Source organism: Manacus candei, unplaced genomic scaffold, assembly GCF_025592945.1.
Source record: "Manacus candei isolate 608988 ecotype Guabito, Panama unplaced genomic scaffold, ASM2559294v1 h1tg000056l, whole genome shotgun sequence".
NCBI classification, from domain to species: domain Eukaryota; kingdom Metazoa; phylum Chordata; class Aves; order Passeriformes; family Pipridae; genus Manacus; species Manacus candei.
Genome location: NW_026138104.1, coordinates 3343785 through 3367560, shown reverse-complemented (window position 1 = coordinate 3367560; position 23776 = coordinate 3343785). Strand labels below are relative to the sequence as shown.

The window sequence follows — 23776 nt, the reverse complement described above, 5'->3', positions numbered from 1 at the left end:
AATGGGACTGCAGGAAAGCAACATGGTAAAATCTGAGGAAAAGAGGCAAAGATATGAGAAAATGGGACAGAATACATAAATTCTTCACTGGCTCATTTTGTTAAGGAAATGAAAAATCATGAGAAGGAATGAAAACAACAGAAAATAACAGATCCCTTTCAGTGAAGCCCTCTGGCATCACCTCTTCCTCTCAATAACAAAGACTAGGAACGCTCTGCTGTCTAGTTGTCTCTGGTCTAGTGGTGCAATTACAATATAATCAATGCAAATGGCCAATAACAATATTAGTACTAGATGGTCAAGAAAAGAACATTAACTACCACTAGTGCCATGATGTTAATTGATACTATAAAGTCAATAACCCCTCTTCAATGAATATTTGTTCCATCTGGAACTCAAGAAAATGGAAAAATGATAACATTTGTATTATATGCATGAAAGGATGTTCAAGTACCTGTATTAAGATCTCTGCCTGCAGTTAAATAGCTGCCAAGTTCAGGAGTTCCTTCTGAGTATAGTAGTGGGAGGACCCCTCATATAAACACCAGGGAATTATTGGCACAGTCTTGCTGAAACAAAATGGATTAGATTCGGATTTTGCTACGGATGTTTGTGGAATTGGGCCTGACCAGTGGGAGGTGAGGGTGGAGTGATTCCTGCAAGTCATTGATGCTTTGTTATTAAGAATCCGGAGGAAGTAAAAACAGTGGATATTTGGGTAACAGAATTTCCTCAAGTTTTGTGTGTCTGTAAGCTAAAATGTAAAAAAATAGAAGTTGTGATTGGAAAGTCCAGATCCTCCTTCCCAAAAAACAATATCAACACCTGGATACCCAGAAACAGAGGAAGGACTCCAATCCACCAACAAGTTTATTGGAAAGCAAGTTTTTAGTACAGAAATTTATCCTTTTAACATCCTATTTGTCCAGTGTTAAAAGCAAAGGAAAAATCCTAAAAGCGGGATTTTAACACTTACGTAAGGTGGCCACCTCTCAGGCTGTTTGTAGTGGAAACATGCCTGAAATTCATGTAGCACTAAGCAGAATATTTCACTGATTTTTTTGCTGTTGATTTAGCCAATGCTCTTTTTACAATTCCACTAAGATAGCAAAGCTAGTAACAACAAACATTTAACTGTGAGAGAAAGCAATATTGTTTCATACATGTACCTCAAGACTTTCAGATCAAATGTATCACATGTGGATGAAATTACCATCAAAATGTGTTATGTCATACCATACATGAATGATGAGTTGGTACATGTTAAAAATGAATTGAAAGTTTGGGAATATATTCAGGAAGTAATCATCATTACTTTCAACACAGGCTTTAAAGTTAATCATGACAAGATTCAGCTGGTACAATCTGAAATGAAATATTCAGTAATAGTTTTAGGTCAGGAAGGAATGGGATCAGCAATGAGTAGAACTGACTACGAGAGTCCATGCAAGTAATAGTTGTATGAGATTCAATTTTGGAATTGCTTACATTTTTGTGAGAATTACATTTGCAGAAATCAGTACACCACTAACCAAATTAGCAAAGAAATTTCACCAACAAGAATGGAAAGAAAAAAAGAAGCAAAAATGCACTACTTCAAACACTGGTCTTTAGATGCTCAGACTATTGTAAACTGTTTCATGTTCAGCTGGCCACTAATGATCTACGCTGTGCTAAGAACACAGAAATAAGATGAAAGTTACAGCCTTTGCTTTGAGAGTCTTAAGACCTGGGGGAAAGAACTCTATTACATACTAAAAAACAGGTTAAGCATTGGCATAGGCAATTAGCTTCAGGAATACATCACTAGAGGCTGTTTTGCAGTAATACATGGCACACATGCTTCACTAAAGTATATATCACACGTACTCCACTGAAGTTCATGATTTCATAATCAGTGGAAAAGTACAAACTGGATATGTATCAAACCCTAGGCTAGCTGGACAATGGCTTTTATAAAATAAAAGCTTTATGTAGAATATAAAAAGATTTATCACTAGCTCTGTATGGCTTTTAACCACTGGAACAGAACATAAATGCACTTTACCTGTTTATGTGTCTCTCACCGGATAAAAGCTCTGCTATCCACTTCGTGCCACAGGTTATTCAGTGTGGCTCACAAATGGCTCCAGTTCTTTTCAAAAGTGTGGAAGATCCTCTATTAGATATGTTGCAACTCCTGGGAAAAATAAAAAGAGCCGTCTGCCTTCACTCTGTGCAAGCAGCAGAGCCACAAGCTCTGCTAATGAGGTTAAAAGAGGAACCCGAAGGAAATGATCTAGCTTTGTACATAGTTTCAGACCGGATGCATCAAGCTTTAACTATTTGGCTACCAAAGTAGAATAAAAATTACCTTCAAACACAAAATGGAGATGTGGTAGCCTATCAATCATGGAAAGGAAATCCTGTACATAGGTTAAAAAAAGAAAAGAGGAAAAAAAATGCAAGTCATGTAAAAGCATATCAAAAGGAACATAAAGAGGCAGCAGTATTGGGATAGTCAAGCACATACCCTTGTCAAGATTGTGGTGGCCCCAGTAGACTTAACATTTGAAGAAACACACAGTTTGAAAACAAACCAAAGAAAACGATACAAAGCAAGGTATCAAAGACCGAGCTATTTGCCACATGAAAATGAGGACATGGAGGGGCGATTACTACAGAAGCTAGTAGAGAGGTGAAGCTTGCATGCAATGACCCTGCATAAGGGTTGTGGCAGTAAATGTAATTCCTCGATTTCCTTTTTTAGTCAGCAAAAAATAATGAATGATTAACAGCTCACCCTGACTGAATGAAGTGTTCAGAGCAGTCCTGTTTTCCATGTCACCTTTCACTGAAAGAAAATGATTTTGTTCATATGGAAAATGTTCAAGGTAGCAACTCTCAGCAGCTCATCTGAGCACCTAGTCAAACTGAGATACCAACTACTGTAAGAAAATGCCTATATTTCTTGTATGCTGTGTCTGCACCTGGCACCCTAGGAATGCTGTTCCAGTAGAAATTAGAGAACTAAGGCAAATATCCTAAGGATCCAGAGACACCTCCTTGGGCAAGGTATGCTTATTAAATGCTACAGGGATTCCTTGATGGGGGCATCCTCAGCTGTTCCTTGTATAGTCAGTACTGTGAAGCAGAACTGAATTAAGGAAATGAACTGTTTTAAACTACCTCTGTTGAGTGTCTATTGGGCTTGGGGCATGCAATCAAAGCCTTCTATCTAAGCAATAGAAGAAATAACCTGGCAGTGATTCCATGTCATGGGCCATTATGAATTATGTATTTCATGTATTTTTCCAGTTTCCCCTTAAATTCCTGTGAACAGGTGGCATCTACAACATCCTCTTGCAATGAGTTGCACAGCTCTACTATCTGATGCATAAAGAGTCATGTCCTTTTTTTGTTTTTAATCTGACTTCTACAAATTCATTTGATGGACACAGGGTAGAATAGTAAAGACAGTGAATAGTGTATCCCTCAGGGTTTGCCACTGAGCAGTTTTAAGGTTTTCTGTCATACCGTCTCTGCCCTCCCTCAGTTCTTCTTCCTGAATGAAAAGGCCTGGCTTGCTTAGGTATTCCTCATACGGCACACTAATGACCATCATCACTGCCATCTCTGGACTACTAGTTTTGTTATTTTCTTTTAAGATGGCGGAGTGACCAGAGCCACATATAGCTTTATCACTATCGGTATACCAGTGGAGAGGCATGGACAGACTGCTCACAGACCAGTTTGGATGGCAAAATGTCGGCTTTTTTAGAAGAAAGACACCTTATATACTGCTTATGACACCCAGACGTGTGATTCTTCTTCACACAACATTGGATACATAAGGAAAACATACTTTGTTGTCCACTGCTAATTGGATCACAACAGGTGTCCATAGGAGATGAGAAAACTTGTTCACCTGTCAAAAACTCCTCCTTGACCTTGGCAAAAAGCCTCCTTTGTTCTAGCTTCAACGCCTGTAGCCATATTTTAGCTACGCAGCTCTTTTACTGTCCACACCCAGACGTGCCAAGACAAGGCTCACAGAAATGCAACAGAAATTATTCACATAAAATCTCTATACTCCAACATATCACAGTAGCTTTAGTATTTTCATTTAGTGACTCATAAAAGTAACAGCTGAAGAAAGATTTATTAGTACTTCTTCCCGAGAAGGAAGAATAGCATTGAAGATGCCAAGTTCATTGTCTCTAACATCAGATACTCTCTTTACTGTCTGAAGAAAAAAGCAATTCTCAACCATTTCTATACTTCTTTCCCAATTTTCATGTTCTGTTGAAAGAACCTGGGAACAGCATGTGCGACAGAAATACCTGGTGGAGATAAATTCATTAGAAATATACTGATAAATAATTTTTATAAAATGCAACCATTAGGATAAACTCCCATGTTCTTGTTAAAAAGACTGAAAAAATAGTAATTAGGGGATACCAAGCAGCAAAATTCCATTTCTAAAATGCTGCAAATCATTAAGGGTGTTATCTCTTGCCTTGAAGGCAGCTTAGTGTGTGCAAAGGCTGATTCACCATAAAATACACATGTGCCTACACGGTCTTTTTTCTCTCTACAAAAAGTTTCAGGAATGCAACCAGATCAGAATAAGCAGCAATTCAGACCTTAAAACTACATAACATAAGCAAGGCAGAAGAAAACTGATGCAAATGTTGCTGTGGCAGTTGCTTGATTTCCACGTGTTTAAACTGAAAAGTTTGTCAACATTTGTTAAGAATCACTTCAAAGAAACAATAAGAAGAGCAAGCAAAAGAAAAAAAGGTGTATCAAAAATCACGGGACAGACAATGTGACCTTAAAAGTAGCTGAAGGATAGTGGAACCAGTGCTGCAGAAGACATAATTCCTCTGAAGGATTCATTGAGCTTCAGTACAGTTAGTTCCATTTACACAGTCACTTCTTCCACAAAAAGGCACAAAACCTCAAACATTTCTGAAGCCAATGTTTTAACTTGACAGTCAAATAGCAAAAGAAGAATCTCTTCTCAAACTATTCCAAAGGCAATATAAAAATTTCAAGCATGATAAAGAAGCACAGTCAAAGTCCTTAGATTATTAAAAGATACATCCCCTGTCACGGAGAACCTTTCTCACTTTATACTCATTTTACCCCATCACCATCCAGCTTATTTTAGATACAAATACCTGAACAGTTGGGAAGACCACCAGTGCCAGGAAATGACAGCCCGAGGGTGGATCCCCTTCTCTGCCGTGCACAGCAAGAAGCTGCACAATCACCTGCTTTTAAGTCTTTTCTAGACTCCAGGGGAGGAGCTCGCACCCAAAAAAGGGCAGGACCGAGGCACACAGCATCCCAGAAGGTAGATAGAAACATCACGTGTTAGATGTGACACACAGAATTTGGCAGAAAAATAAGGAAGACACACCTCATTAATCCCAGTGATTTAAAACACACAGGTGGGCATGCCCATGACAGAAGTTGTAGCACTTTCAATACATGGAGGCCCACAGCCTCGCTGACAGAAAAGCCTGCCTTTTTTAAGAACTGTATCCAGAAGTACAGCACTCACACCTCGGCTGCAGAGTTTTATAGGGTTCTGAAAATGCTCATGTAGGAGACCATCACCTGATTTGATTAAAACACTGCATTTGGTTATTAGGCCAGTTGCAATTTCTGCAAGCTGAAAGACATAGCATTTCATGAACTACACGCTGTGGTTACGTATCCTGATTTCATGTGAGCTACCACGTTATGCTCCTGGTGACCAGATGCTATCAGTAACCTAAAAACATCAGTGTATTTTGTAACTGCATTTGTAATACTAAGAAGATTGGCTTCCCCCCCCTTTTCCTTTTTAATGTTACTCTACCAAGAGTATCAGTGACAATAAAATAAAAATATTCACAAACGGTGATAAAAACTAAGGAACCTGAGTGCCAAAATGGGTTCTGATGCTTAACTTGGACATATAGGCTGGACTACTTTGTGGCTTTCACACTATTCTTAATTCTTGTACATTTCTCTTCATCATATCTAGGAAACTGAAAAATCTACGGTGTTAAGAGAAAAGCCCACCTTTTGACCAGCCAGTCATTAAGCACTGCTCCTTTCCCAAACAAGGGCTGCAGTCTTCTACTCATTTCTGATTTCTGCTTTCCTGGAGAACCTTAAATCAACCCTTGTGGCTCCAAGCTCTGCAGTAAGGGCTGGTCACATGCTCTGCAGCTGCCACTTCTAAAAGGCAAAAGTACAAACACACAGTACTTTTACATTGCAAGGGACCCACATGGATCAAGTCCAACTCTTTAAGTGAATGGCCCATATGGGGATCAAACCCACAACCTTGGTGTTATTAGCACCGTGCTCTAACCAACTGAGCTATGAGAGTACAATGAGGGACACCTATGCTTTGAAGGTGCACGATTTAAAGCATCTTATATTGGCTAGTCCTGACCTGTGCTGCTGTGCTCAACACTGCTTCTCCATATGATATATCTAGTAGCAGAGGTATTTGATTATAAGGTATAATTTGTAATAAAGCACCTAAGACACTTTATTTACTCCTACCTCAAATTGTGCCAACAAAATAATCTGACACTCAATGTTAATGTTACAAAAGCCAGCTGTTATAAACATCAGGCTCACTAATAATATTCCCAAAAGTAATAAAATACTACTGGAAACAATTATTTCCTAACTAAGGCTGAAAATAAAAGTGGTTAAGAATAAGATTTTGAAAGTATAGCATTAATCAAATAGCAGACTATTTCCTTAAAAATAATGATGGTACTGAGGTTGTTTAGCTTGGAAAAAAGAAGGCTCAGCAGGGACCTTATCACTTTGTACAACTACCTGAAAGGAGGTTGTAGCAAGGTGGGTGTGGCAGAAAGGGTTAACACTGTATAAGAGGAATGTCACAAGAAAGCATAGATGTAGTCTCCACAGCAAGCCCCCTGGAGAGAGAACTCAACGGAACATGCTCACTGAAGGACTGGTTAAGAACTGTGGGAAATACGTGATGTCACGGGAGGTCTATAAGGGCTTCTTAGTGCACGAATAATCGATTTGGCAGCTGCACATGCATCTACTTGGTCTGTGCCCATACAAATGCTATAATGGTTGCCCGTAACGGAACTTAAACAGACATCGGGAGCTAGAAGCACTAGCTTTGGGATATCTGCCGTAGCATCCTCCTGATAGCAATCAAAGGAAAAAGGGAAGAGGTCTTCAAAACATGTCGCGCGCATCACTCATCTCTGGAAAAATAGGACAAAAAGGAACTGAAAAGGAAAAAAAGAAAACTAAGCTTCAGCAAAAAGAGGTAAGCTATCAGGAGGGCAGGGAGGTTTTCCCAGAGGGAGATTTTTCCCCCAAAAATGGGAGAAAAAACTGAGCCGTTATTAATATATATTACCATAATTATACTGGCATTTCTACCGGTCAAAACTTTTATGTGACTGTGATAGCCAATAAAGACCAAAGGAGAGATAATTTGCTTATCAAATTATATTTGCAACACTGTAATTACAAGTTGCGATAAACAAAGTCCCAATTTTCTATAAGTTTCAAGTAATAATTTCATTTAGTGTTTGTCTTGACTACCTCATGCATATTGATTGTATCATATACCTGTATATTCTGTGAGTTTTTGGCTAAATGTTTAATGGGAAAGTTTTCCCATAACTGAAGCTGAGAGTTATCTCTACAACTAGTCATAGTTCATGTATTCTTAGATGAACAGGCGCCTAAAGATTTAAAGTTCTATTATATTTACAGTTAAGGTTAAAAGAGCTATCTCTGCAGCCAGTCCTAATTCATGTACTCTTGGACGAGTAGGCGCCTAAAGACTTAAAGTTGTACTATATTTCATCCTTAGGATAGTGAGAAGGTTTAGGCCTTTTGACCTTGGGAGGGTCTGTTTTGTTTCATTGTGGGGGTGTAGTTAAGTTTTAGAATCTATTTAGTCTGTTTTAATGTAGTCACCCATTTGCTTCACGAATCACAATGATTTATATATCACACAAACCATAATGTTATGTTACCATAATTAGTGATATTTTGTTATGTTATGTAAGAAGAAAAAGAACTGAAAAAGAGAACAGAACTCTCTTCCAGTGGCAAGACAGCACATGCGCAGAAAAAGCTGACTACATCAAAAGGATGAAGTGAACAGAGCCGAGCTTGTCTCCTAGCAACAAGATACGCATGCGTAAAGCCTCTTGGCAACAGGAACAGAGCCTGCGCAGATAAACCTGATGAACAAAGGAGGGGATTTTAAAGGAGATAAGCAGCTCCAAACCTATAAAAGGCAGATTGGAAATTATTGAAGTGTGCCTTAGATGAGCCAGGAAAGCTCACTAAGTCACCCAGCGCTGTATTTTGCTTATTTGATTTTTATATAAATCTATAATAAAACTTTTTACTACGATATTTGAGCCTAGTGCCGATTTTACTTATAACATGACTGCTTGGCAAAAAAACAGTGTTCGACTTATGAGAGAGAGACTTACAGAGGCTTTAACGCAATTAAGAACTTGGCCACGTGGAAAGATCTAATGAACATCTTGTAAATTCACAGCATAAAAGGAACTCGACCCGCAGCTGCAAACCCCACTCCTCCTGTCGCCCCTGCAGGCCCACCTTGGGTTTCCCCAGAGACGTTATGCGAGAGAAAGGTGTATGGGAGGTTCCTCGCAGCAGAGAGGGGAAGAGGGGCGAGGGGGAGACCACAAACAAACTGGAGCAGCGTTTTTCTCCCGCTGCCAGCAAGGGGAAGAGGGTAGCGCGGGGCCACCGCTCCCCGCGGGAAAGCTTTTCCCGACGCCACGTGGCGCAGGGATAGAAGACGCCACGCCGCTTTCTCGCCGGCACGCAGTTTGCGAAGCGCCGGCGCGCAGCCAAAATGAAGCTTTTACCTTTCCACTGCCGCGGATTGCATAATCAGCACGTGCCCGCCATGCGGCAGCGACACGGGCGCCGCCGTGGAGTTGCAGCCGTGTGTAGACCGCGTGGTTGCACGGGCGAGGCCATTTGGCCCCGGCCGCGTGGCCGGGGATAGCTCATCTCCTCTAGTCCCGCGGCCGTTTTCTTGTGTTTTCTGTGTTTTCTTGTGTTTTATGCTGGGGACCGGGTGTGTCGGCCCGGCGGCTGCTGCCATGGACATCGGGGCGGCAGCTCCCGCGGGAGTGGAGGAGGGGGACCACGCCCGAGGCGGAGCGGTAGCAGCGGAACGGTGCAGGGGCTTTCCCGGCGGGGCAGGCACACGGCCGTGCCGCGTTGCTGCCGTGGGACAGGGGCTGCTCCCGAGCACCCTGTGGTGCGGAGCCAAGGTCCCTGGGCGCGGCTCTGCGCAGCCCGCGTACGACCCGGGGGCCACCTCCCCCCCGGCTGGGCTCTGCGGGCCGCTCGGCGCCGGCCCCGCTCACGGCCCTGCCCGCGGCAGAGCGGACGCAGGGACACAGCCAAGCGAGCGCGGCCCGGGGCTGGGGCGGCGGCGGCAGCAGTTGCAGCGGGGGCAGGGGCCAGCCCGGCGGGGCATGGCAGCCTGGGCCGGCAGCCGCTGGTAACGGCAACAACTTCAGCAAGAACGGAGGCAGGAGCCGGCAGGAGCCGGCAGGAGCCCGCAGGAGCCCGCAGGAGCCGGCAGGAGCCCGCAGGAGCCGGCAGGAGCCGGCAGCCCCCCCCGCCGCGAGAACGGCTCAGCGCCTGAAACAGACCAGGGGCGAACGGGAGCGGGGCGCGGGCCCAGGCCGGCAACAACCACCCAGCGCCTGAGCCTCTACTCAAAGCTAACAACTTATACAACATTTCCAACAACAGAACTAAACAGAAGCTTTCTCAACAGGGCCGGCACACAGCCGCGCCGCAGCTCTGCCCCACATCAGCTAGGGTTCCCAGGATCACAGACCCGGTGCACCCCAAGCCCTGCAAAACAAGCGAGTAGCCAACAACTCACCAGTACAGTCAACACAGCTAGCAATACAAAGGTAATGCTTCGACACACAGCAAAGTACAGCTGTCAACTACTATATTTAGCTCTTTAAGTCATGAAAAAGCAACTTTACTAATTAGCAAGTTATCTACTACTTAAAAAAGTTCTTTTGTGTTGCTGGGAGAATAGTAGATACACTGGGGGAGAGAAACTTACTTTATTGTTTAAAATCCTTAAAAGTGCCTTTTGACTTTATCCCCACAAAACCAAAACACTAGAAGCATACCTGAGCAACCAGTAACACAGATCATAGCAAGTATGAATGCCAACAGCCTGCTCCAAGGATGGAGCTTCAACTTACAGAACATCAGGACCAAAACATCCACTCTGCCTGCCAGGATAACTGCTCCTGAACCACCTGTGCAGAACTCAACTGCGAAAGCTTCCACAGCCCCACAGAATCTCAGCACCATCATCCAGACCATCCACCGACTGCTGACCGATAGAGAACTGACCAAACCAGCCAGCAGCCTCCCAAGGCTGGCCAAAATGTCCAGCCAAGAAACAACAAGCATGAAAGCATCCATAAACACCACTGCAACCCTGCAAAAACAGACCAGCATCTACGAGAGACTGCTTCCTTCAATGGACCTTTCCATAACACAATTTTATCCATTTTACAAATAACCATTTTTTGCCCCATATCTCAATAGGCTATTATCAAGAAACCACAAAACACATTAAGAAAAATATTAAAAAAAAGGGGAAGGAGGGATTATAGCTCTTCTCTGTGTATGTAAATTTACATTAACTCTTTTTCAAAACAGGAACAATCACAAATTAAAATAATTGATAAAACATAACCAGAAGAAACACACAAACAGTAACCACTACAAAACGAAAACTGTGATTTAGAGACACAATAGAAGGTTTAAGTATGTACGTGTGAGGAGAGAATGAGAAGGTGGCTACCTAAATATGAATGAGAAAGTTGTGTAGAGGTGTGTATGTGTGTGAACTCAAATACACTTTATGGCAAAAATACTGTAAACACTCATTCAACAACACTACCTCAACCACAGCAAATACAATCAAACACATCCATAACCTAACACATTTCCCCTTGAAATAAAAGTGATGTTGTTACCCAGTAACACCCTCAGATAAAAGGTCTTACATATTGTGGCAGTTTGAGCCACATTAGAAAATCCAAAATCCAATTTCCAGGCCTACCCCACCCCTCTCCAGGATTTATCCCAACACCAAAGAGAGAACTTTCAGGCCAGAGGCTTCTATAGGGGAAGGGGGAAGTATATACATTTATTTACACAAATAAATATACTGTACAAACTAAAAGCAGCTATATATGTATTATTACACTTCTGTCAGTCCCTTCAAAGCTTTTCCTTTTGACTTTAGTCCAGGAAAGGCTTTTTCAGGCTGGAAAGTAACTAGTCTCTCCCTCATGGGAGTGTTTGGGGCCCTCGAACACTCCCTACCAACCTTCAGCTGTTTGCTGCAGTTTTTCCTTCTTCACAAAGTCCACGAAGATAGCTTTGAGTCTGTCCTCTCATACCTCGGTTCATAGGCTGCTGTAGTGTAGTCAGTTTAGCAGCATATGCGTCCTGGAATTTCATTCCTCCTCCGGGTTTTCTGCTGTCCTGTGTTTAGATCACTGTGAAGGACATCTTCCAGGCCTCTCTCCAGTCCGTCTCTAATTTCGCCTGGGCTTTTCTCTTCCCCTGGCACCGAGCTGTATTTAGCCTGTCCGCTTTGGCTCTGCTCCAATGCTGAGCCTTAAAATCCACCCCTCCACCAGCCTCAATGCAGTGGGGGGGAAAAAAGCCCCCTAGCCTTGGCCACAGGCAGCTCGGTCCAGTTATGCACTGTCCCAAGTGCCCCGCAGCCCAACTGCAGGGGGGGAGAAAGAGGGCCTGGCCTCCTCGCAAGGGACCTGTCTCCCTCTTACCTCAGGTACTGTGAACCTCTTCCTTCACAGCACACACTCACTTCAATGCTGCCTCTAACCCTGACTTAGGCAGGGCTGTGGGCCACAGGGCTCCCTTTCCCCCCCCCCAGAGGGGGGGGAAGAAGGACCCCAGCCACCCCCTGGCCTTCTGCACCTACACGCAGCAGACACCAACAGAAACTGCCAGCAGCTTCCAGTGGCTGTGTATATATGATTTTTAGCAGAAGCGAACAAGTGGTGACTGGCTCTCCAGGGAACACTGCCCTGGCACCCAATCACCTCTGAGCCCCCAACTCCTGGGGGGGGGGCAATCTCAAACCATGACACATCTATAAACCCTGAATAATTGAAGGTTGTACAGTTAATAAAGTTGTGAATATTACACGGTTAAGAAGGTTGCACAAGCTAACAAGGTTATTACCGTCTTAATAAGGGCCTTAGCACATTAGGTCCTGGTTTTTATAGACGGTTAAGATAAGTTTGTTGATGTTAAAAATGTTTAAGAAAAAAGTTTGAAAAATTGTTTTGTAAGTTGTTAATTATAATAAGGAAATGGGATAATTATAAGGAAATATGGCAGAAAGGGTTAACACTGTATAAGAGGAATGTTGCAAGGAACCATGGGAGATGTAGTCTCTACAGCAAGCCCCCTGGAGAGAGAACTCAACAGAGCATGCTCACTGAAGGAAATATGTGATGTCACGAATAATCGATTTGGCAGCCACACCTACATCTGCTTGGTCTGTACCCGTACAAATGCTATAGGGGGGGGTCAGTCTCTTCTGCCAAGTAACAAGCAATAGGACAAGGGGAAATGGCCTCAAGTTGCGCAAGGGAGGTTCAGGTTGGACATCAGGAGAAATTTGTTCACTGAAAGAGTGGTTAAGCATTGGAAGAGGTTCCCAGGGAAGTGGTGGAGTCACCATCTCTGGAAGTCTTCAAAAAATGAGCAGATGTGGCATTTTATGATACAATCTAGTGGGCATGGTGGTATTCGGTCAAAGGCTGGACTTGATTATCTTGGAGGTCTTTTCCAATTTTAATGATTCTATGACTCCGTGATCAAGCATGTGCTACAAGGAGCAGTGAAAGCTTACCCTTTTCCATCCGAGTAGCAAAGACTCCATAGGTGGTTAACATACTAATACTCCTTTAGTAGGGCATTATTCTTGACTATCTGTTGTGTGTATTAACCACAAAGTAACTCCTTTACATATAACTGCACATAGCAAGAGATGACAGAACAAAGTGGCCCAGAAAAGAAGAGTGAGATAGGTGTGCTGGTTTTGGCTGGGGTAGAGTTAATTTTCTTCACAGTGGCTAGTATAGGGCTGTGGTTTGGATTTGTGCTGAACACTGGGCTGATAATATAGAGATGCTGAGCAGGGATTCCACAGAGCCAAGGCCTTTTCTGCTTTTTGTACTGCCACACTGGTAAGTTGGGAGGAGGCACAGCCAGAACAGGTGACGCCACTTGATCAAAGGGATATTTCATACCATATGACATCATGCTCAGTACCTAAAGTGGGAGGGAAGAAGATGGAAGGGGGGAGGGCACTTTGAGTGGTGGCATTTGTTTTCCCAAGTAAATGTTATGGGTGACAGAGCCCTGCTTTCCTGGGGATGGCTGAACACCTGCCTGCCCATGGGAAGCAGTGAATTAATTCCTTGTTTTGCTTTGCTTGTGTGTGCGGCTTTTGCTTTCCTTATTAAACTGTCTTTATCTCAGCCCATAAGTTTTCTAACTTCATCTGATTCTCTCCCTGATCCCACTGGTGGGAAATTGAATGAGCAGCTGTGTGGTGCTTGGCTGCTGGCTAGGGTTAAGCCACAACAGTAGGCAATGGGAAGTCATTTTGGCAGCAAAGGTATGTAGTAACAGAGAAGCAAACTGAAGGTGCCACTGCTGCAGATGGAAAGAGGAAAGAAGTCAAGCAACAAAGCCTTGTGCACATTAGCTCTAAGTGACAATGATGACTTTTGTTCTGAGCATGGCAGGTTATGTCACAGAAAATATTTAATTTATGGATCTAGGCCGAGCCATAGCTTTTCAGCACAAACCACCCATGTACACATGCAAGGGTCAGAGACCCCTTCAGTGAGCCCAAGACCTGGGCAGGCGTCTCTGAAAGCAGACACCTCATTAACCATGGGAAGTAGGACTTTGTGGGCCTCACAGGTCTTTCCCAGCATAAGTGGTGCTTCACCATGTGGTGAAATATTTGCTCCATGATGTGACAGCTGCTCCAAATGCCACCCACTCTCACTGCTGGTGGTTTCTGCTTAATCCTGCTCCCATGAAGCTGCATCTTACTCTCTAGAAGCCTCTCTCCCACACACCATTTTAAAAGGTGGCACAGAAACCCATCAGTCTAGCCCAGACCTGCTCCACAGAAACACCCTTGCAGATTCCTGAGCTACTGCCCACCCACAAAGCAGTTGGGCCACCTACCCTGGGCGAGGAGCCCCCCAGGGCCAGCCAGGGCTTGCAGCTGGGCTTAGTCCAGCTAAGGATGCCACTGGACTTAAGAGCAGAGCCCATGAGGGACAGCAGCTGGGAAGAGCCCATGCGCTCAGCATATCCCCACCTGTGCTTTCCCCACATGTCACAGAATCATAGAATATCCTGAGTTGGAAGGGACCCACAAGGATCATTGAAGTCCAACTCTTGGCCCTACACGGGACCATCCCAAGAATCATACCATGTGCCTGAGAGCATTGTCTAAGTGCTTCTTGAACTCTGTCAGGCTTGGTGCTGTGACCACTTCCCTGGTGAGCCTGTTCCAGTGCCAAACCACCCTCTAGGTGAAGAACCTCTTTCTAAGATCCAACCTAAACCTCCCCTGACACAACTTCAGGCCATCCCCTCAGGTCCTGTCACTGGTCACCACAGAGAAGAGATCAGTGTCTGCCCCTCCTCTTCCTCTCACAAGGGAGTTGTAACTGCAATGAGGTCTCCCCTCAGTCTCCTCTTCTCCAGGCTGAACAGTCCAAATGCCCTCAGCCACTCCTCACATGGCTTCCTCAAGACCTTCCTCAAGACCTTCCTCACATGGCTTCCTCAAGACCTTCCTCAAGACCTCAAGGTCTTTCACTGTCTTCGTTGCCCTCCTTTGGACACTCTCTAACAGCTTAATGTCTTTCTTATACTGTCGTGCCTAAAACCGCACACAATATTCAAGGTGAGGCCACACCAGTATTTAGAAACAAAAGGTGTGGATAAAAACTGCCACAACCCTCTGGGGTAAAGGATAGGGTCACAGCACTGCGAATGAGGGTTCAGACACGGTAGAAGGTCTGGTGAAGCAATGCCACTTTATTAAGCCACTCAGGGATTTAAATAGGGTTGGTCTAGGGAAGGATCTGGAACTGGGGAGGAGCATGGGATTGACAACTTCAGGAAAGAGGGTGATTGGATGATCGGGTAAGGGGGGAAGGAGTTTGGGCGTAACCATGGGAAGGGACCAATAGGGGCTACCTCTGCACTGCACCAAAACCTAGCCAATGGCAGGCAGAGGAGCGGGAAAACAGGGGAAAAGGCGGGAAAACTGAGGGAAGAAGAAGGGGACAATATGGTGGACAAATTTTTAAAACAACAACAGGGGTACATAGCACTGTATAACATCATAACAACAAACTGGGGAACAACTGGGGTACAACAGATGTATCTAGTGAGTGTCATTATTGGTATTAAAGGTCTAGTCCGGTATTATAAAGTCTATTTAAGGGTTGTAAACGCGCCTCCACGCTTCATATCTTTCCCATTCCTCCTTATCGCCTCCAACATCTCCCCCTTCTTTATTTCTTTCAGCAGCGGTTGCGATGTTGGCTTCAATGGTCTTTAGCAGCATCCTTCGTAGACAAACAATCAAGCATGGTAAAACAACACAAACAGAGACTGAACCGAAAAGAAACAAAATACTAAGCATTATAAGTTTTCTAGTCCAAGAGGGAAAATTTGGCAACTGGATCCAATCGAAGAGGCTATCGAGGCCTCTCCTCTGTCTTGATGAATTTCTCGGACCAATCTCTTAAGCTGGTTGATACTCTGATGTATAGACTCGGAGTGGTCCGAAAAATTCATGCAACACATACCTTCAAATTCCTGGCACCCGTGACCGTGTGCCAGGAGAAGGAAATCTATGGCGGCCCGATTTTGTAAAGACACCTCTTTTAACTTCTGGGTGTCTTCGAGCAAGCCCTCTATCGCCTGGGTGGTAGCATTCGCTTCCTTGGTCAACCAGCATCCAAGGTGCGTTAGGAGAGAGAGGGCATGCGCCGTCCCTATCCCGGGGATAGGGAAAGACGCCCAGAAGTTCTTCACCCTGGACCAAATGTGAATATTGGAATCACAGTCCTCTGGGAAGGGCAGAGGAGTTGGCCAATACTGGGTCTTTCCAAGATTCAAATGTGGTGCAGGGAGAGATTTTGGTATCCGAATTGGCTGGGGTGTAACATCAAACTTGGGTAGTGAGTTGGGGGCAGCAGGCTTAGAAACCGCGGGTTTAGCATGGGGGAAGCGAAGGGGAGCGCCCATGGAAAACGAAAGGGACCTTTTGGCTCTTTCTTTTTGGTGCACCAATTGATTTTCAAAATAGAATTTAGCCGGATTGAATAAGGCGAGTTTTCCTATTGTGCAGGGACCTCCCTCCGGGTAGGCTCTAATTCCCGGCCATGCCCGGTCCCCACACAGTAGGAAAAATCCCTTAGGGAGCCTCATGTTCCGTGGGATGTGCTCAGTGGGTACAGTGGTGGCCACTGAGCCATTACACCACGGAGAGTGTGTCCCCTTATAAATGGGCTTAGACGCAGTCACATTAAGAGGGGTAAACAGAATGGGTTGGGTGTAGCGATGGAAGATAATGCAAGCGGTAGCGGGGAGCGAACCTAAAAGATCTATTTCTTGGAAGGGGATGTCTACGAAGGGGAGCGCTGATACTGCTTGTGCCATGTTGGGGGAGTTTAGTGGTAGGGATCCCTGGACCCGCGTTTGTGATACAAACGCAGACCATTCAGATGGAGAGATGGGGATCCCTACTAAGCAAGTCTTGAAGGGGCTACCTGCGCTGGTCAAGGCTAGGCATAGGGTGTCAGTGCCCGTAGCCTTGGCCAGCGTTACCCAAAGATTTTGATCGGGTTGGTTCATCCATCCTTGAAGCGGGATGTTAGTCGCTCGATGGACAGTTGTAGCCAGGAGGAGGGTCCATAGGAGGTGTGGTATCAGCAGCATCGTTGCTTCTTGCTGCGTTGTAGGTGTCTTCTTTTAGGTGATAGTCGCTGCTGGTTCCCGGGAGATCTTCACACGCCGGGCAGGGACCCACTTTGGTCCGTCAGGACCTGCAATACAAGCGTAGCCCTTCCCCCAGGTGATTAAGGGGAAAGGGCCCGTCCATCTCTCCGTTAGTGGGTCCCGGTACAGTACTTTTGCTTTTTGGTCGGATAGGACCGATATTGTGGTCCTAAAATGGCGGTCCACAGGACTTTTGCTTGTGCGAGTTTCTGTGTCCTCCATCATATTGAGAAAGTTAAGAACATACATAACCTTCTCTAATTTTTCTTGGGGGGAGAGGCCAATACTCCCCCCTTTCTGTTTTTTAAGCATGTTCTTTATGTTTTGGTGTGCACGTTCCACAATACCTTGCCCTGTGGGGTTGTGGGGGATTCCTGTGGTATGTTGTATCCCCCACTGTTCAAAAAACTTCTTCGTGTCTGCAGACACATAGGAGGGTCCATTATCTGTCTTAATTTGTTTCGGGACTCCCATCCTCGCGAATGCAGACAGGAAGTGTTTCTTGACATGGCTACTCTTCTCTCCAGCATGCGCAGTGGCTACAATCATTTTTGAGAACGTGTCAATAGACACATGTACATACTTTAGTCTTCCAAATTCGGCCACATGGGTCACGTCTGACTGCCATATCTCCAGGGGTGACAAGCCTCTTGGGTTTGTCCCCTCTGGGACAACAGGTGTAAGCGTTTGGCAGTCAGCGCAAGCCTTTAAAATTTCCTTTGCCTGGGATAATTTGAGTCCAAATTGCTTTTGTAGCGATCGCGCATTCTGGTGAAAAAACTCATGTGAGAGTTTCGCTTGTTGATATAAATTGGGGGTCACAACCATACCTGCTAGATGGTCAGCAAGTTGATTCCCCTCCGCCACAGGACCGGGTAAAGTGGTGTGCGAGCGGGTGTGGACGATGTAATAGCCGAATTCGCGTCTTTCTATCAAAAACAGCAGTTTAGTTAGCAATTGAAATAAATTCTGATTGGTGACATCTTTTAAATAGGAATTTTCAATTCTTTTTACCACACCCACTACATACGCCGAATCAGAAACAATGTTGATTGGTTCACCACTAAAAATTTGAAAGGCGCGTACAACTGCCGAGAGTTCCACAATTTGAGGAGAACCTTGAACTTTGTGGATATCTTGGTGCCAATCATTGTTTTCCTTCCACACTATCACAGCGTTCCCGGTTCTCCCCGAGCCATCGGTAAAAATTGTTTTTGCATTTGGAATTGGAATATCGGATTGTATAATTTTGAGCCTGATTGGTATGTGCACTAATCTTTGTATAAATGGGCACGCCGGGAGATGTAGCCGAATTTCTCCTGGGTAACCCCCGATGGCTATTTGAAAGTCAATGGAGGTCTGCAGCAGTTGATCTAGGTGTTCGGAAGTTAGCGGGAGGTAGATGAAATTTGGTTCTTCCCCACTAAGTTCTAAACACCTAGTGCGACCTTTAAATATTATCTTTCCAATCATTTCAGTTATAGTGGTGATGGTTTTTCCGAATTGATGAGGGAGGAACATCCACTCCCACAAGCAAAAGTCTCGGTAATCGCTGGTAAACTGACCCAGAAGGGCCAATGGTTGTCTCTGTTCTTTGAGTACAACTAAGGAGGATGGCAGTCCCTCCATCCTCCTGCATGCCTGTCTCTCGGAAATTTTCTTTTCAACAGCGGTAAGGGATCTAATGGCATCTGATGTTAAATGCCGGGGGGAGGACAGGTCAGCGTCTCCTCGTAGCAGCTCAAATAAGGGGTGCAGATCTCCTGTTGTGATCCCCAACACGGGCCGGATCCAATTGATCGCACCCAGTAGCTTCTGGAGGTCGTTTAAAGTTCGGACATTCTTGTCAATTACTACTGACTGAGGTCTGATGTTTTTTGCATTAATTTGGAGTCCGAGATACCTCCATGGTGCTTCCTTTTGCACTTTCTCAGGGGAGATCTCCAATCCTTTGTTTTTTAGGGCCAAAATTGTAGAATTTAGTGTCTCATTGATTGCTAATTGAGTTTTTGCGCAGATCAATACATCATCCATATAATGGAAGATGATTGACTGCGGGTATTGTAGCCGAATTGGCCTCAACACCTCTGCCACGAACATTTGGCAGAGTGTTGGGGAGTTTTTCATCCCCTGGGGAAGCACACGCCACTGGAACCTGCGGTGAGGTTCACAAGAGTTGATTGCAGGGACAGAGAAAGCGAATCGAGCCGAATCAGCCGGATTGAGAAATATATGAAAGAAACAGTCCTTTATATCAATCACCACTAGGGGCCATTCAGCAGGGAGCATGGATGGTGAAGGCATTCCCTGCTAGAGGGCTCCCATTGGTTCAAGGACTTCATTAACTTTGCGCAGGTCCTGGAGAAATCTCCAGGAACCTGAGGATTTTTGGATCACGAACACTGGAGTGTTCCAGGGACTGGTGGAAGACTCCAAGTGTCCTTTTTCGAGTTCCTGATTGACCAGATTATTAAGAATTTGCAGCTTTTTCGTTGGTAGGGGCCACTGATCAACCCAGACTGGTATGTCGGTCTTCCAGCTCAGTCTGGGGAGCTGCTTTACTTCAGTGACCCCCTCTAAAAATTTTGTTCTGGAGTCAGGGTGCCCAATTTGAGCTCCCACTGCTCCATAGCGTCCCGTCCCCATAAAGTAATTGGAATGTTTAATACATACGGTTGAAGGAACGCTGGTCTACCCTCCGGCCCGTAGATAGTTAGAACTTCCCGACTCCTGACGGGGTACTGTGTCCCCCCCACGCCGCTCACTTGTACGTAGGCCGTCTGGGCTGGCCACGCGTGCGGCCAATCTCTGGAGGCAATTATGGTTACGTCCGCCCCCGTGTCGAGTAGGCCCTCCACTTTGACCCGCTGCGGTTTCTTCGGCTGCGAATAGTAAATAAAACAGGTTAGGAGTGGGCGTGATATTTTAACGGTGGTGGTCCACAGGACCTCCCTTTCCGCTGCTTGACTCTCTTCCTCATCGGCCGAGAGAACGCACAGCAGGTCTTCGGTGGAGACCATCTTCGCCACGGGGAAGCGGTCCTCCAGCTGTACAGGGGGAAGATGCACAGTTAGACAAATGGCAATGTTGTTGGGTGTCAGACCCGTCAGGAGGGTAGGTACAACTACAATCCCTTTACCGACTGCTGAAAAGTGAGATGTTACTAGATATGTCAAGTCAGGGTCTGCAGGGTTGGATGGAACGACCCTCGCAAGCTGTTCGTAAGAACTCAAATGTGTGGATGGGTGAATAGCCTGTAAGACAATCCAGGGTAGGGGTTTACACTGTTCCCGTAGGGGAACAGGGTCCGCTGGCGGCAGTCGGGCTACGGGGTAGCTGGGCGTGGCTGGCGCAAGATGGGGTGGGGGGCAACTTGTGTCATCGCGCCCCCCCGGGCGCTCAGCTCCCCGTTTCCCGACTGCTCGCAGGGGCACTGCCTTAAATCGGGCATAGATGAGAATGTAACCCGCTTTCGGAGCTGTGGGGATTGCTTTGGGGAAAGGGGTTCGCCATTAATATCTGTCTTGGACCTACAGGTGGAGGTCCAATGGCGCCCCTTCCCACACCTGCGGCAGAGTGTGTTTGGCAGGTTAGGCTCTGATTTAAATTTTGGACAGTGCTTACGATAATGACCTTTTTCCCCACACTCGAAACAGTGTTGGGGCCCCGAAAATGCAGCGGCCATGATTCTTGCTTTATGGGCATTGGAACCCACGTTTTTGCAAGCCTCAATCATCTCCAGCAGGGTTGGATCTTTGAGCATTTTCAAAACTCTCTGGCAGTCCTCGTTTGCTTTTTCAATCACTAATTTGTTAAATAGAATTTCTTGAGATTCTTTTTGATGGACTTGCCGAGCGATCGCTTCTTTAAGCCTCGTAATAAAATCTACGAAAGGCTCCTTGATTCCCTGATTGATTAGTGTAAAAGAGAGCGCCTGCACGTATGCATCCGCCACTCTTTTCACTGCCTCCAAAGCCAATTCTTTAGTTGTGTTTAATAATTTGGGGTCTAATCTGGTCTGATCCCCTCTGCTGGAGTAGTTCCCCTCCCCATAAAGCATATCAATGGCCTGCCTTGTTGGAATCCCCCTTCTTTCCATTTTGTCGTTGACAAAGGCAACGATACGTTTTTTCCATTCAGCCTCGAAGACTGAGGCCTGAACGGTAGTGAAAAGCCCTCCTATGACAGCCCGAATGTCATAGGGGATTAAGGTGTAGGCAAGAAAGAAGGATTCCAAGAGGCCGATGGTAAATGGGGCCCCTAACCCGTACTCCACGATTGCCTTTTTAATATCCTTAAGCATAGGATAGGACACCGGTCTCCACTCGGGGGGTTTCCCCTCCTCGTAGTAGACCGGAAATGCCCTTAAAAATTCCACATCCTGGGCCCGCGCAGCTTCCTCCCGGAAGGCCTCCCAGATGTCAGGTACGGATGGTTGCCTTCCCGGGGAACGCGGTGCCCACCCATAGTCATTGTCCGAGTCCCGGTGAGCGGGGTAGGCCCTGGTGTTATGGGCCCTACGGGCGCGGCCATCTTCCCGGAAGGAAGGCTTGGCCTTTGCCCTTGCCCCGCCCACTACTTCCTGGCGATGCCGCAAGGGTGACACATCCGGGGAGGAGACTGGGGTGACGGAAGTGGGCGTGTCCGAAGGCGCGTTGGGGGAGGGACTTCTCGCGCCACGAGTGGGAGGAGAGAGGGGCGGCTCACGGGGTGGAGCTACAGGGGCCCGCCTTTTCTTTTCCCGCGCCGGCTTTTCGCGCACTTCACCCTCCCCCCTTCTCTCTGGGTGACGCCGAGGTCCCTCCTCGACGCCATTTTGCGATCGACGCGTCCTTCTTCCACGCTCCCTCCCGCCATCTTGTTGGGTGGTGTCAGTGTCCGTCTCCCCGCCATTTTGTGTGCCCTCATTGTCCATATCGGTTTTAGTGTCCTTGAGTGTGTCCTTTATGAGGCTGGTGTTCGCGTTCATCATTTGGTGCTGTAGCACCATCAGAACGAGCCTCCAGGCGATTAACGCCTGTTTGGCCAGTTTGTTGCCTCGTTCAGAGTCCCGCCACAGTTGGTACCCTAGGGCTTGCCATTTGTCCATTGAAATATTATCGTTTATGGCACAGCCCTGGCGGTCCAGCCACCTCGCTAATGCTTTGGCCGACTTTTTATCGAGCGGGTGGCCGTGCTCGATGACAAAATCCTTGAGGCGTCTATAAACGAATTTCTGAGAGGTGGAGAGCGTTAAGCCCATGGTGGTACTTGGGAACACTCTCCGATGTTACTCCTCTCGGTTAAATAAGTTACGGGGTGTGGAGTAAGGGGAAGGTGTCGGGGATGTCCCTCGTGGCTCACCTGTGCGGTGCGCGGCCCACACGACTGTCGAGGTCTGTAGCCGTCGGCTACACGAGGGAGGGTCAGCGGAGCAGACTTCCCTCCTGAAGCTGCCTGATCCCAAGTGGAGTTACGGGAGTTCCCTTGATGCAAGGGACCTTCGACCGTGCCCCACGTTGGGCGCCACTTGCCACAACCCTCTGGGGTAAAGGATAGGGTCACAGCACTGCGAATGAGGGTTCAGACACGGTAGAAGGTCTGGTGAAGCAATGCCACTTTATTAAGCCACTCAGGGATTTAAATAGGGTTGGTCTAGGGAAGGATCTGGAACTGGGGAGGAGCATGGGATTGACAACTTCAGGAAAGAGGGTGATTGGATGATCGGGTAAGGGGGGAAGGAGTTTGGGCGTAACCATGGGAAGGGACCAATAGGGGCTACCTCTGCACTGCACCAAAACCTAGCCAATGGCAGGCAGAGGAGCGGGAAAACAGGGGAAAAGGCGGGAAAACTGAGGGAAGAAGAAGGGGACAATATGGTGGACAAATTTTTAAAACAACAACAGGGGTACATAGCACTGTATAACATCATAACAACAAACTGGGGAACAACTGGGGTACAACAGACATATCTAGTGAGTGTCATTATTGGTATTAAAGGTCTAGTCCGGTATTATAAAGTCTATTTAAGGGTTGTAAACGCGCCTCCACGCTTCATATCTTTCCCATTCCTCCTTATCACCTCCAACAAAAAACAATAGTTGAAAATTTTTGTTCATGTAGTGTGATACAGAAGTTCCTTTTAGTGGCATGAATACTGTGATGCTTTGGTTTTGGACACGATATGGGAATCTTGAGGCAAAAAATTCTGAAAATGGTTTGCCCTGTCCACAAGAAGGAAGCAGGTAGGAAGTTATGGGCATGTGGACTGCAGCTGCTCTCCTGATATTTGAGAGTGATAGTACAAGGATCCTACTTGATTCAGTTGACCAGTGCTCAACTGCATGAGCAGCAACACAACAAAAACTCCTAAACGTGGATGTGGAGGAGCAGCCAGAGAAGGCTGTGTTAGTGCTCCATGAGGCTTCTCAGAAATGTCAACTCTGTTTTCTTGTCTCAAACACAAAACTATTTACTAACTGAACTGATGTACATTTCCGCTCAGCTAGGAGCTGAAGTTTTAAATTGTGTAGTTCTATTAATTTTTTTTTCTTGGATAAGAGCATATTCTCAGAACAATTTTTCTCTGTGATACCTGTGATTATACTCATGAGATATTTCTTCT

At 45.9% G+C, this 23776-nt stretch overlaps 2 protein-coding genes across 3 annotated transcripts in view; both read right to left on the bottom strand.

Moving 5' to 3' along the window:
* The window catches only part of LOC127477740 (ATP-dependent translocase ABCB1-like), a 48877-nt gene extending 46644 nt beyond the window's left edge, over window positions 1-2233 (bottom strand). Inside the window, exon 1 of one of the 2 annotated variants that reach the window (XM_051802536.1) lies at window positions 2048-2233. The gene's annotated coding sequence lies outside the window, so the exon portion shown is untranslated. The remainder of the gene's footprint in view (window positions 1-2047) is intronic. The other variant, XM_051802534.1, reaches the window with a different exon arrangement.
* An 18264-nt stretch (window positions 2234-20497) lies between these two features.
* Window positions 20498-22414, bottom strand: LOC127477613 (endogenous retrovirus group K member 7 Gag polyprotein-like). Its single transcript, XM_051802121.1, has one exon. It carries the CDS (start codon window positions 22412-22414, stop codon window positions 20498-20500), a length of 1917 nt encoding a protein of 638 aa, XP_051658081.1.
* Between the last annotated feature and the right edge of the window lie 1362 nt (window positions 22415-23776).

Excerpts from the sequence above, each read along its gene's own strand:
- LOC127477613 (XM_051802121.1), bottom strand. The coding sequence starts at position 22,414 with ATGGGCTTAACGCTCTCCACCTCTCAGAAATTCGTTTATAGACGCCTC.